The sequence below is a fragment of the Canis lupus genome, chromosome 6 (genome assembly GCF_011100685.1).
Source record: "Canis lupus familiaris isolate Mischka breed German Shepherd chromosome 6, alternate assembly UU_Cfam_GSD_1.0, whole genome shotgun sequence".
Classification (NCBI taxonomy): domain Eukaryota; kingdom Metazoa; phylum Chordata; class Mammalia; order Carnivora; family Canidae; genus Canis; species Canis lupus.
Genome location: NC_049227.1, coordinates 24767691 through 24781959, shown reverse-complemented (window position 1 = coordinate 24781959; position 14269 = coordinate 24767691). Strand labels below are relative to the sequence as shown.

General features: G+C 37.8%; 2 protein-coding genes across 4 annotated transcripts in view; one reads left to right on the top strand and one right to left on the bottom strand.

The window, feature by feature from the left end:
* Positions 1 to 14269, top strand: part of REXO5 (RNA exonuclease 5) — a 44241-nt gene that overhangs the window by 4178 nt on the left and 25794 nt on the right. For all 3 annotated transcript variants that reach the window (XM_038540162.1, XM_038540160.1, XM_038540161.1), the window contains exons 3-8: positions 1349 to 1461; positions 3131 to 3257; positions 4302 to 4398; positions 8196 to 8339; positions 11727 to 11815; positions 12757 to 12872. In XM_038540162.1, the coding sequence (XP_038396090.1) occupies positions 1349 to 1461; positions 3131 to 3257; positions 4302 to 4398; positions 8196 to 8339; positions 11727 to 11815; positions 12757 to 12872 (686 nt within the window). The remainder of the gene's footprint in view (positions 1 to 1348; positions 1462 to 3130; positions 3258 to 4301; positions 4399 to 8195; positions 8340 to 11726; positions 11816 to 12756; positions 12873 to 14269) is intronic.
* The window catches only part of ERI2 (ERI1 exoribonuclease family member 2), a 32604-nt gene that overhangs the window by 12950 nt on the left and 5385 nt on the right, over positions 1 to 14269 (bottom strand). The window lies entirely within an intron of this gene.

Genomic DNA, 14269 nt, shown 5'->3' with positions numbered 1-14269 from the left:
GCCTATGTCCCTGCCTCTTTCTCTCATGAATAAATAAATAAAACCTTTTAAAATAAAAAGAATACTTGTAGGAATTAAATGACTTACTAAATTAAAGTGCTAAGAACTGTTAAATAACTAATTAATAGGTGCTCAACATGAGCTTTAAAAACTCATGGGAAAAATAGGAATAATATCTAATGTTTATTAAGTACTTATGTCAGTTCCACTACATTGTACTTGTATTACCTCGTTGGTCTTCCCAATACTTTCATGAGGTGGAATTAAAATTACTCTGTGATGAGGAAATTGAGTCTTAGGTTAAGACACTTAGCCCAGATGTTAGAGCTTGGTTTTTGAACTCAGGTAGTATGACTTCAGGGCTTAAGCTCTTAACCAGTCTACTCTGCTGCCTCTCAGATCAAAATGAAAGTTGTCTAAGTACAGGTGACTTATTTTCTTTTATCTATTGTCTTTATCTTACCTTTCTCTGTTACCTGACTCTTTTCACAAACATGAACTTGCTTTACTTTAATAACCAAATATAAGTGCAAAACTCCTATATATAGGAGGGAGAAACTTCAGTGAACTCCATGTTTCCCCCAGAATAATGTCAGACTCCTTAGCTTAGACCCCAGCGATCTATGATGTGACTCCCTTCATCTTCTCTGAAATCTCCACTGCTCTGCAACATGCCTTCTTGGCTCCAGCCAAACAAAACTGCATGTTCAGACACAATGTTCCCCCCTCAGCTGACTGACAGATTATTTTCAAGACCTTGCCAGTATTTTCAATCAGTGAAGCTATCCCCCAAACTCTAACCCTCAAGGCAGTTAGCCTCCTTTCTGCGACAGCTTTATAATAGCATTGTATTGGAATTAACCTATTTCTGCATTTTTCTTCCCTTAGTAGAATGAACTTGAGAGCGTGAATCATGTTTTATTCATTCTACTATCCCTAGCACATAATCAAGTATCTATAATAAGATTCTGTGTCAATATTTATAAACATTGTGTTAATAATAATGTCATATCACAGGTTGTTTTAGACCTTCATTTACAGTTAATAGATCCTTCTTTATGTTTGCGTATAATTTGCTTTGCCTTGTTCCTGTTCTCAGTAGTCCTAATTTTTTTAAAAGATTTATTTATTTATTTATTTTAGAGAGAGAGTGTGTGTGTGTGAGCAAGGGAGGGACAGAGAGAGAGAAGCCGACTTCCTCCTGAGTGGGGATCCTCATGTGGGGCTCAGTCCTAAGACCCTGAGATCGTGACCTGAGCTGAAATCAAGAGTCGGATGCTTAACAGACTGAACCACTCTGGTGCCCCAGTAGTCCTCTAATTTTTAATGCCCTGATTTACCTTTGCAGAAAGCCCGCTTATCTGCCATTTTATTTGCTGAAAACTGTGAAGTAACCCATGACCAGTTATGTGAATTGCTGAAGTATGCAGTTCTGGGCAAATCCAGTGTTCCTAAACCCAGGTATGAGATGAACTTAAATGGTGAGGATAGACCCGAGGTTTCAAACTAGTGTCTAGAGGGTCCTATATTTCCTTAATTGACATTACTTGTTTGCCATACAGAATGTCCGAATTTTTTTTTTTTAATGAAGGGGAGGGGCAGAGAGAGAGGGAGAGAGAGTCCCAAGTAGGCTCCATACTCAGTGCAGAGCTGGATATGGGGCTCAATCTTACAACCCCAAGATGATGACCTGAGCCAAAATCAGGAGTTGGATGCCTAACCGCCTGAGCCACCCAGGCACCCCTACATTTTTTTCTTTACAGGAATTGCCAGCATTTAATTTGAGAATTCCTTTATTAAAATCCAGATATTTTGGGATCCCTGGGTGGCTCAGCAGTTTAGCGCCTGCCTTCGGCCCACAGCGTAATCCTGAAGTCCTGTCTCTGTATCTCTCATGAATAAATAAATAAAATCTTAAAAAAAAAAAAAAGAAACACCCTTTTAAAAAAAAAAATCCAGATACTTTATCTCTTCTGGTTCACTTCCCTTATTTACATTATCTGACTGCTTTTTGGATTGCAACCCTCTTGGGAGCTTCCTGGGTGTAAAGTGAAACCCGCCCCACTTACTTGGAGGGCAGGGAGAGACTGAAGAAAGAGGCAGGCCACTCCAGGTTTGTAAGTGGCAGTTTTAATAATAAGTGAAGGGAACTTACATACAAGGCTTGTCTTGGACAGGAGGAAGACAACTGGATACCTATACCTGTTTGCCAAATCTTTAAAAAGTTTATCTAGAAGTTTTTAACTGGGTTCAGTCATGAACCATGCAGGTATTTTCACCACCACATAACTATCTCAAGGCTATGTCCTTGGAGCAGTCTCTGGGATCAGGAAAAACAAGCAGACTCCACATTCCAAGGACAGAGGAGAAGGGAGTAAGGAGCTGTCAGGTGCCAGGGTCCAGCTGACAGGTCAGCTGGCATTCAGGTCTTTTCAGTGACCTTTCCCAACACCACTTAAAGGTATTTTGATTTGTAACCCCTAGTGGAGACCCAATTTAAATTACGTGATCATATGTTAAGAGTTCCAGTTTATCTTTTTCGTTCCTTTTACATTAAGGGGCAAAGAGAATTTTACTATTCTGATATCAATGCCATTGTTAAATGTCTAATGAAAATTGCTTTTGTATATGTACCAATAAAAAAGTTTTCAAAACTTTTCAGTTTTTCAGACATATCTATCAGAGGGAGATTGCCTAGATAACTGAAAAGCAATCTTCCTCATTATCAAGTATTGCTGGTAGTCTGTCAATTTATCTGAAACTGGCTTTCTTGAAACCAGTCATATGATTACTAGCTTAGAAAGGACTCAGCCACTTGGGATCTTGAGGATATGCCTTTGTAAAATGAGTTTATTTCCAATTTAAAACAAATAATAATAGGACTTTGAATTTGAATGCATTGTGTTTCCTTTGGTATCCTACTTGATTTGAATGCAATAAATAATTATCTCAGGAGATCTTTATTTGAATTCTGTGCAGTAATAGCTGTTTTTTTCCTACGCAGTCATTGAGTGATGATAAACTCCATTAACTGTTGCTCACTGTTTTTTTTCCCCACACTTCCCTTTTGTATGTCTACAACTGACTTGATGGTATCACTTTTAGCTGTATCGGTTTGATTTTTCAACAGCTGGTGCCAGCTTTTTCACCAAAACCACCTGAACAACGTAGTGGTTTTTGTACTGCAGGGAATGAGCCAGCTACACTTTTACAGGTTCTATTTGGAGTTTGGATTTCTCCGAAAGGCATTCAGACACGTAAGTATTAGGGCGTGAGTTGAGTCCTCTCATCCAGAGACTAATGCACGTCTCAAACTATGCTCCTTAGCAATCTGATTGAACAAGCAGTAGAGGTTATAGAAAGCAAGAAAGATTAAGATTCAGAGATCTCTTGTTGAGATTAAGATTTGCATTTGATTTTCTTTGATAATTTAGGCGAAACATTTATTACCAGATTACAATCTATATGTAGTATCCAAGGTGATGATATCCTACTTTATTTGGGTTCTGATGTTTTCAGAAATTATATACTTTACGTAAATTCTGTGTTTTTGGTCTCTTGATTACATCATAAGATTGGACATCCTTAGAACAGCATCTGGAGCTGAATAGCAGCTGTTATCTTTGGAAGAGGCAGCTGCTCTCCATTTTCCTTCCCATAGCCATCTCCATTCTTTATTGGACATTTTCATCCATTTACCCTTGAGGGATTCAAGTTGGTGAGTCCGAATCTTGGGTCTCCATTTTCTTTTTTGCTTTCATTTATTAAAGGCTACATATGTGCCAGGACCTACATCAGTCATTCTGTGTGCATCATCTTTACTTCTCACAGTAGTTCTGTGAGAGTTAAAAATATCTTCTATATGTAAGGAAACTGAATAACTTGTCCAAGTTATAGCCAGTAAGTGGTAGAGCTAGAATTTCAGTGCAAGTGAGCCTAAGGCTGGAGTTCTCAACCTTTCAGCTTTTTTGTGTCCTAACTACCTGGCAAGCTGTCTACTAACATAATAGATACAGAAAAATATAAGGGACATCTCTGTAATATTTGTCTTTGTTTCCAATGTGTAATCAGAGAACAAAAGAAAATTTCTAGGGTAGGATAAAGGTAGCTTCATTTACTTAGTTACTTTTATTTTTTAGATTACCTAATCACTTTTACACATTAAGGAAAAAGTCCTCGTTTTGCAATACAAAAAAGTCCAGACCTTTCATAGCACTGAGCTGACAATAAAAGTGCAAGTCTTTGATAATATTTTAACTACTTGTAAGAATTTTTATAAAAACTTGGTTATGTATTTTCAGAAATTCCGCTTGCCACCTCCATCATCTAATTTTCTAGCTGATATCATTGGACTGAAAAAGAAACAAGCAACACGGGATCAATCCAAAATGGGGGAAGGTATGGCTATGATTCTGGTTTGATGATTTGCTCATTCTGAAAGATACTATAGTATGCTTATTAAGTGGATCTATCGGTTACATTTATTCTTGCAAACAACTAAGCTCAATTTTAACTACCTTAAACAGAAAAGCAATTTTTTGAAGAAAAAATGGGTAAGTACCTAGGAGAATAGGAGAGCAGAAACCATAGCCAGTATTCATACCCTAGAAACCATCTGGTTAGGTGAGATAGCAAAGGCTATCCCTGCATATCACTAACATTGAAGTCTTAGAAATTACTGTGAATAATTTTTAAACTGGATCTTTGTACCCATGAGTGTACAGAAGGGAAGGAAGAGCTTGCCTTTGACTAATGTCAGGAACACCCTTAATGCTACTCACAGTGGGGAATAGGCAGAATGTTTAAATGCTGGCAATCTAAAAGAGAAATATCCATGACAGCAAATGATGTGTTGTGTCCCTGAGTAAGTTGTAGTTAATCTTCTGTTTTTGTAGGGGGGCAAGGAGGTAAGTGATGGAATAGAAAAGAACTTAGCTAGAGTTCATTAGACATAGTAAGTATTGTCCACTGATGCTTTTTTATGTGTGTTCAGAAATAATTGAATAAACTGAGGGGACATGAGAAAGTGGTGAGGAGTAGCCAGTGATTCCTTCCTGTCTCCTAGGGCTGTGCTTTCTATTATCCTGTCTCAAAGACCTTGAACTCCTTTTCTTTCCGTTGTTACCCTCTTCTTCCACTAGATGCCTGTATCGTACCTGCCTCTGTGTTTGATTTTACTTCTGTGTTTTAAACATCTTTGAGTAAATAACAGAGTAGTCATTTCTAGATTCAAAGCTCATGTAAAGACATAGCATTGCAGAAGAAATCATCAGGAAAAAAAGAACTTTGATATGGCTGAAGAATATAGATTGTTGGGGATAATTAGAGGAGGATGGGTTGGAATAAGAGCAGGTAGTGGTAAGAGATGAGGCTGAGAGAGTGTAGGTTAGAGCTATGTCCTGCAGGCTGTAAATGTCATGCTAAGGTTTAGATTTTAATCTGTAGACTTTGAGGAATCAGAGGATTATGGCTACTTCTCTATCCTCTTAGGGATTTCACTTTGTTTCCCATCCTAAGCATCAGAGTCCCAAAGTGTAGTCTGTAACACTGATCTTCCTTCCTTTGAGTTTTTCTTTCAAAATATTATGTCTCCCCAAGTTGATCTATCACTCTTCTTTGGATAACTCCTGTATCTTTATCTCTAGATTTGATGTTCCAAAGTTCAGACTTGCATTTTCACTGGCGTGCTGGATGTTGCTATTTGGTTATTCCTGTCTTCCCAATCATAGCATAGCTAAAAGCATTTTTCTCATCTTTAAATAATGTAATACTGTCCTGTCTTCAAATCACTTTTTCAGTTGGTATTATTTTTCTCTAAGACAATAGTCTTGAATTTTAGGATTACTTTTCTTTTGGCTCCTCATACCAATCTGTATTGCTCATTCCTTTTGCTTCCATGAATATCTATTCATATGTCACTTTATCAGAGAGACCTTCCCTAATTATAAAATATATGACAACCGCTTTCCTGCCCCAGTATTCTCTCTCCTCTTTACCCTCCTTTATTTTTTTCCGTAGTCCTTATCCTTACCTGACATATATTTGTTTATTGTCCATCTTCCCAACTAGAATTTTAGTTCCGTGGAGAATTTTGTTGACTTTGTTCATTGAGAAATCTCTAGTGGCTAGAACATTGCCAGACATAGAAGTACTTAGTAAATATTTTGTTGACTGAATTGAATTATTCTATCACTGTGTTCTGTTTTTCTTGGGTACTGTTTCTTTCCTATATCCCTTTTCCTTCATCCTTTCCACCATCTTGATTCAGACTCTAATCTCTTTTTTCTTTTTTTTGGTCCAGAATTTCTGCAGAACCTTCTCATTTCTTTCTCTACTCCATTTTCCACATTACCTTTGAGGTTGATCTTTCTTAAATACTTTTTCGTTATGCCATTTCCCATCTTAGGAACTTTCTGTTGTTCTCCATTATGTATTGAATGATGGACTGGAATCCAAACTCTTGATCCTGGCATTTGCAGTGGTCTACAATTCATTTTTATACACCTCAACCTTGTTTCCTACACTGTTCTCCTACACAAACCTTTTTTTTTCCCCTCAGTTGGTTTAGGCACTGCCATCCATACCAAGTTTGCTTTGTGCATTTCTGTTTTACCTGGAATCACCTCTGTTTAGTATTTTGACTTTTTTAGTTACAAGGACCAGATAGATACTCCAATCATCTTAAATATTTGAGAGGGATATTAAAGGATGCATGTAGACTAGAAAGCCCTCTCATGACATCTCTGCTTTCTGTTCGTTTTTAACTTGTCAGTTCTCTGTATTCCTTAGTTTGATTCTGGAAGCAAGTAATCTGATCAGTTCAGCTAATTACCATTGTTCTTTTTGAGCATCTCTTAACCAGGAATATCAACTTATTGGTCTGCTTATATATGGGTCTTTCTCTCTCTCTCTTATTTTCTCAAAGATTTATTTATTTTAGAGAGAGAGCATGAGCAGGGGGAGGAGCAGAGGGAGAGGGACAAGCAGACTCCATGCTGAGCACTGAGCCAGATACAGGGCTCAGTCCTAGGACCATGAGATCATGACATAAGCCAAAATAAGAGTCGGACACTCAACCAACAGCCACCCAGGCACCCCTAGATGGGTCTCTTTTAAGTGGTAACCACTCCTGCTTAAAGAGTAGGCTGATGCTTAAGTGGCTAGGGTTGGAATAGATTTAGCTGGAATGGGCTATTAGGAGTGGCAGGCACTGTAATGGACAGGTCTAATATACCAACCTTCTAAATTCTGCTTTTTCTTTAAGACTCAGCAGCTGACCTTTTCCTCTGTTGAACCATCTTTCACCACCCCAGTATATTATTCCTCCTTTCCATTCTATAGCTTTTATTATTATAACCCATTTGACACTTATATTCTCTTTGTGTCCCTAATTACATACAAACTCCTTAGTTGAGGCTGGGTTTTGCACATCTTTTGATTTTCACTGTGCTTACCTGACACAAGGTTTAGAAATATGTCCTCTGGGCAGCCTAGGTGGACAGCGGCTTAGCGCTGTTTTCAAGCCTAGGATGTGATCCTGGAGACCCGGGATCAAGTCCCACGTTAGGCTCTCTGCATGGAGCCTGTTTCTTCTTGTGTCTGTGCCTCTCTCTCTCTCTCTCTCATGAATAAATAAAATCTTTAAAAAAAAATGTCCTCAGGCATCTTCACTGTGTTTACCTGACACAAGGTTTAGAAATATGTCCTCTGAGGTTTCTTTTTTTTTTTTTAAGAGTTTATTTATTCATGAGAGACACAGAAGCAGAAGACATAGAGGGAGAAGCAGGCTCCATGCGAGGAGCCCAGTGTGGGATTCAATCCCAGATCCCAGGATCATGTCCCAAGCCTAAGGCAGACGCTCAACCCCTAAGCCACCCAGGCATCCTTTCCTGTGAAGTTTCTTAAACACACATTCCTTTTATTTTTTAAAATTCTATTTTATTTATTTATTTTAAGATCTAGCGGCAGAGAGAGAGCATGAGCACAGGGTGGTGGGGAGAGGAATGTAGAGGAGCAGAGGTAGAGGGACAAGCAGGCTCTGTGCTGAGCATAGAGCCTGATGCTGGGCTTGATCTTGACTCTGAGGTAACAACCTGAGTCAGAATCAAGAGTTGGGATGGTTAACTGACTGAGCCCACCCCAGGTGCCACTTCTTAAACACACATCCTGACTTTTAATGGTCCTTTTTGTTTCAGGGTCTTTACCTTCTACCAGTTCAAAAGTCAGAGTCAACCTGCAGAATGACCCTATTATTCAAAAGTATGGCTCTAAGAAAGTGTGCTTAACCAGATGCCTTCTCACAAAGGAGGAAATGAAAACATTTCACTTTCCATTACAAGGTTGGTTTAGATTTAATCTGATATTGGTAACAATATCAGAATATGTAAGTTTATTTGTAAGTATTACTATTGGAAGTTTTTTTTTTTTTTTTTTTTGACTGCTTTCCAAATGACTTAATCCATATTTTACTTAATAAGGAAACACTAAGTGCAGTGTTTCCTAAGTGTAGATGTGTACCTTGTTTGGTAAAGTGATGATTTCAGTTAATACATAAACATGACCTTAAATATCATTGAAATCTTCTGTGAGAAAGTTATTCCTTTTTCAGTTTTCTTTTATTTCTTCTTAGTATATTAAAGTCAGTATGTTTTTAACGCTTCTCTAATACTTCCAGTCTTCCTCTTACCCCACCATACCCTGTCTTCATTTACCTCAGTGAATAGAACAGGTCTGCGCTCAGAGCCTTGGTCAGTTATGTAGCAAGAATTTAACGAAAATGCTTTAATTTCATTTTATTTTCTTTATACCTTTTAATCACAGTAATGTTAAATTTCTTTAAAAAAAGAAACCACTCTTATTGAGATATATAATTAACCATATAATTCACCCTTTTAATATAACACGATTCAGTAGTTCTTTTACATAGGTTTACAACCATCACCATAGTCAATTTTAGGATACTTTCATCACTTCAGAAGAAACTGTATACTATTATTTTTCACACGACAGCCTTACCACCCCCAGGCAATCTCTAGTTTCTGTCTGTGGATTTACCTATTGTAGATATTTCATATTAATAGAATCAAACAATATATGGTCTTTTGTAACTGGCTTTTTTCGCTTAACATAAAGTTTTCAAGGTTCATCCATGTTGTAGCATGTGTCAGTAATTCATTTTTTTTTAATTTCTTTTCCTTTTATTTTTTAAAGATTTTATTTATTTATTCATGAGAGACACCAAGAGAGTGGCAGAGACATAGGCAGAGGGAGAAGCAGGCTCCCTGCAGGGAGCCCAAGTGTGGGACTCAATTCTGGGATCATGCCCTGAGCCAAAGGCAGATGCTCAACTGTTGAGATACCCCGGTGTCCCTTTTCCTTTTATTTTAAGTTTAATTTTAGTAAGATTAAATATAATTTAGTTTTAGGGGGTGTCTGGGTGGGCTCAGTCAGAAAAGCATGAGACTTGGATCTCAGGATTGTGAGTTCAAGCCCCATATTGAGTGTAGAGATTAAATAATGATTATTAAAATACATATATATGTAAAAGAAAAGAATTTTATACATATATAAAACTTAGTTTGAAAATACTGTGTTGCACCATCCATATATGAGAACTCATATCTTTCAGCTTATTCTACTTATTATAGCCTTATATTTTAATTTTTAAAAGATTTAACAAGCAATTATTTTTTTATTGAAGTATAGTCATCGACATACAATGTTACATTAGTTTTAGGTATATAGTATTGTGATTTGACAGCTCTGCAGTTGATGCTGTGCTCATTAAGTGTAGCTGCCCTCTATCACCTTCATTTTCATTCAAATGATATTATCTATATGGACATACAATATTTTATGTATTCATTAGTTGATGGATATTTAGGTTGTTTCCACATTTTTTCTATTATGAATAAATGATACTGCTATGAACATTGAGGTACAAGTTTTTGTCTGGATATATGCTTCCATTTTGGGGAGGTATGTACCTAGGAGTAGAATTGTTGGGTCATAAGGTACCTGTTTAACCTTTTGAAGAACTATCAGACAGTTTTTTCAAAGCAGCTGCACCATTTATATTCCTTCCAGCAATGTATAAGGGTTTTAGTTTCTGTACATTTTAACCAACAATTGTTATTCTTTTTTATTAAATCCCTTATAGTTGTATGAAGCAGTATCTTATTATTTTGACTTGCATTTCTCTGATGGCTGATGATATTGAACATCTTTTTATTTGCTATCTGTAAAATGGGGATAATAGTTAATATATCTTGGATTGCCATGGGGATTAAGAGTTAATGGATACAAAAGTGCTTAGCATGGTACCTGACTCACAGTGCTTTTGAAAAGGTTTTCTTTCTTTGTAAAAGAAAGAGAGAGAGAGAGAGAAGAAAGAAAGAAAGAAAGAAAGAAAGAAAGAAAGAAAGAAAGAAAAAGAAAGTCAGTCTCCCAGATTTAGGGATGTCTTCTTTTCTGGTCTAGACCGTGTTTTGATTCTTGTAATGAGTGGCAGTATCAAGGTACCATGACAAAGAAACTGGTCAAAGTTTCTCAAACTCCAATTTGTTTCTTGTCATACAAGATGTAGGTATTTTTACTGTTTGAGCCTTTGTGTGAAGGTAGGAATCTTTTCAGTGGTTCAGACACTTTGGGGGCCCTGAGCTAAATGTGCCTAGTTATTGACTAAAGGGACACAATGGAGGGGGTACCTAGCTTCTAGATGGGCTCCTGTAGGGAATTTTCAGGCCATGAAGTCCAGAAAATTACAGGCATGTTTCTGAACAGAGATCTCAGAGAAGTCTGAAGGGTAGAATTGGGTGCAGGGATACATGTGATGAATGTTACTTAACTTTCTGCCTACACTGAAGTCCTTTTAGATCTCTACTATGGTGGAATCTCATTCCTCCTTTTTCTTTATTTAGGAAAGAAAGATGCTATATGCAGTTTTTGCATTATTGTATTCATCCTCCTTTAGTGCCTACAATGGAAAGGTCCAATGATGTAGGATCTAACCAGATTTTTTTTTTTTTTTTGAGTGAGTGTGTGCATGCACACAAGGGGAAGGGGTGGGGGATGGGGGGGAGAGTGAATCTTAAGCAGGCTCCACATCCAGCGTGGAGCCCAATGCAGGGCTTGATCTCACAATCCTGAGATCATGACCTGAACCAGAATCAAGTTGGATGCTTAACTGACTGAGCCACCCAGGTGCCCCAGCTACAACTAAGTTATAATTTTTTCTACTAAGGAGGAAATACTGTTATTTGGGAACTGCCAAGAAGTCCAGGCCCTAGTATCTCTTTTAACAGCAGCCTGTAGTATTATCCCAGAATATAAAAATGAGCAGATGGAACAAAACTTGAGGACAGACATTGTTTCTTTTTTAGTTTTTATATTTCAAGCGTCTAATAGAGAAGGTGTCCAGCAAATGCGGTATTTCAGTTTTCTCTTGGTGAATGAATCTAAGAGTGATATTTATCATCTCTAGTTTTAAAGGCAAATATACTTTTTAAAGGTTTTATGTATTTATTCATGAGAAACAGAGAGAGGCAGAGACATAGGCAGAGGAAGAAGCAGGTTCTCTGTGGGGAGCCTGATGCGGGACTCAATTCCAGGACCCAGGGATCATGCCCTGAGCCGAAGGCAGATGCTCAACCATTGAGCCACCCAGGCATCCCTAAAGGAAAATATTTTATTTATATTTATATTTTATTTATTTATTTTCCTCCTAGGGTGTCCTGACTGTGCAAACTTTGTACCTACCAAATGTAATGGTTCTATAACAGACAACAGTCCTCTCTTTGGACTTGACTGTGAAATGGTAAGTACTACTTTTGATGTTTCAACTGGAGGGTTAGTAGTAGATGATTTCTTGAGTCTAATGCATCAGTGAACCAGTGCATTTAGTTCCAGTATTTTGGTTTAAAGAACTGAAAGTATACCCTTTTACTCACATTTTAGAAAACTTAGATATATACTCCAGGATGAAGAGTAAATATCACAACTTTTTTAACTAGTTGTTATATTTAACCAAATCTCTGTCAATTAGTATAAGTTTACCCCTTCTGTCTTTTGAATAGGTGTTTTGTTATTGTACCCCTAAAGACTCTAACTCAATGACCATTGGTTTGGCTTAGTTTTACACATTTAAGATCAGAAGAATTTCCCTCAAGCTCCTTATGGGTTTTACTTTGTCTAATCCTTTCAAAGACAGGGCATCCCATATCAGTACTCAGGTACCAGTCCCTCATTTCTTAATAGAGTGGCTAAGAGCTAAAGTTTTAGAGTCACATATCAGGATATGTATCCTGGCCTTCCCTGTTAATGGCTTTGTCACGTTGGACAAATTCCCTAACCTTTCTCTTTGAAGTGGGGATAATAACAGAGGTACCTCATCACGTTACTGAATTAGTATATGTAGAATGCTTAGTATTGCATTAGATAATAGAGTGCACTAATAAAAAAATTAGTTTCTAGTAGTACTTAGCTAATAGTGCGATGTCGTATACACACTAATAAGTGGTAAAATAATGGTTGATATCATTTCCATCCATCTTCTTGTGCACATCCTTTTCAGAGCAATTAGATGAAATGTCCAGGAGTCTTCCTAGCTTTAATTTCATTCATACTGGACTTTAGTTAGCAAAGGCCATTGTGTTACTGGGCCCCCAGTAGGTTACAGTCAATGGCAGTTGAGGTGTGAATAATGGGAGGAAGCAGTCTTCCTCAGTTTAGCAGTCTGACGATGGCCTGGTCTTTCAGTGTGTCACATCCAAGGGGAGAGAGCTAACACGCATCTCACTGGTTGCTGAAGGAGGCAGCTGTGTTATGGATGAACTCGTTAAACCTGACAACAAGATTCTGGATTACCTTACCAGGTATTTTGCAACTTGCCTTCTGCCCTCCCTAGCACTAGTAGACTAGAATGGGATGTGTCAACAGGAATAGTTTGTAGTTTCTGTGTAGTTAGGTATTATCTATTTCTATATTATCAAAGACAAGCCTGGGGAGCACAACTGTAAATTTTAAAACTGAAATTGCACAATGTCAGTATATAAAGCTCTTTAACCCTTCTTGTTCTCTAGTCTTCCTATGACCTTAAGTAAGCAGAATGTTATCTTCCTTGTTTATTTATTTTTTTTAAGATTTTATTTATTCATGAGAGACACAGAAAAAGGCAGAGATACAGGTAGAGGCAGGGTCCCTGCAAGGAACCCAATGCAGGACTCGATCCTGGGATCCCGAGATCCCAGGATCACGCACTGAGCCAAAGGCAGATGCTCAACCACTGAGCTACCCAGGCATCCCTATCTTCCTTGATTAGAGTCTGCCAGCTGTAATCATTATCTAGCAACTGCCAGAGACCTGGAGCTTTGCTCTCTGAGAAGACCACATTTGAAAAATCTGCAAATCATCATTTGGCAGTCAAATAATTTAGAGGTTAAGCTGCCTTGACTTCAAAAACCAAACAAAACAAAGTTTTTCCATAATAGAAATTTGAAGCTCAAAAATTTTAGTCTGTCTTTTTAAAGATTATCATGTAATTTCAGAATGTACATATTATAGTGATTAGGCAAAGAAAACCTGGTATAACACTACTCTTGAAGTTGTATCTATAGATTCAAGCTTACTTATGCACAGAGAGGCCATGATAGTGATAAACATTGTCCTATTAGCAGGCATAATTAGTATTCTTAGGGAACAGTCATTTGTGGGAAAGATGTATGTATAAACATGTTTATCACAATATTTCAAAAAACATGGGAGTATAAAGATACAGATGCAGTGAAACGCCAGGACACCTACACCACGATGTTTATAGCAGCAATGTCCACAATAGCCAAACAGTGGAAGGAGCCTTGGTGTCCATCGAAAGATGAATGGATAAAGAAGATGTGGTTTATGTATACAGTGGAATATTACTCAGCCATTAGAAATGACAAATACCCACCATTTGCTTCGATGTGGATGGAACTGGAGGGTATTATGCTGAATGAAATAAGTCAATCAGAGAAGGACAAACATTGTATGGTCTCATTCATTTGGGGAATACAAAAAATAGTGAAAGGGAATAAAGGGGAAAGGAGAGAAAATGAGTGGGAAATATCAGAGAGGGAGACAGAACATGAGACTCCTAACTCTGGGAAACGAACAAGGGGTGGTAGAAAGGGAGGTGGGCGGGGGGTGGGGGTGACTGGGTGACGGGCACTGAGGGGGGCACTTGATGGGATGAGCACTGGGTGTTATTCTATATGTTGGCAAATTGAACTCAAAT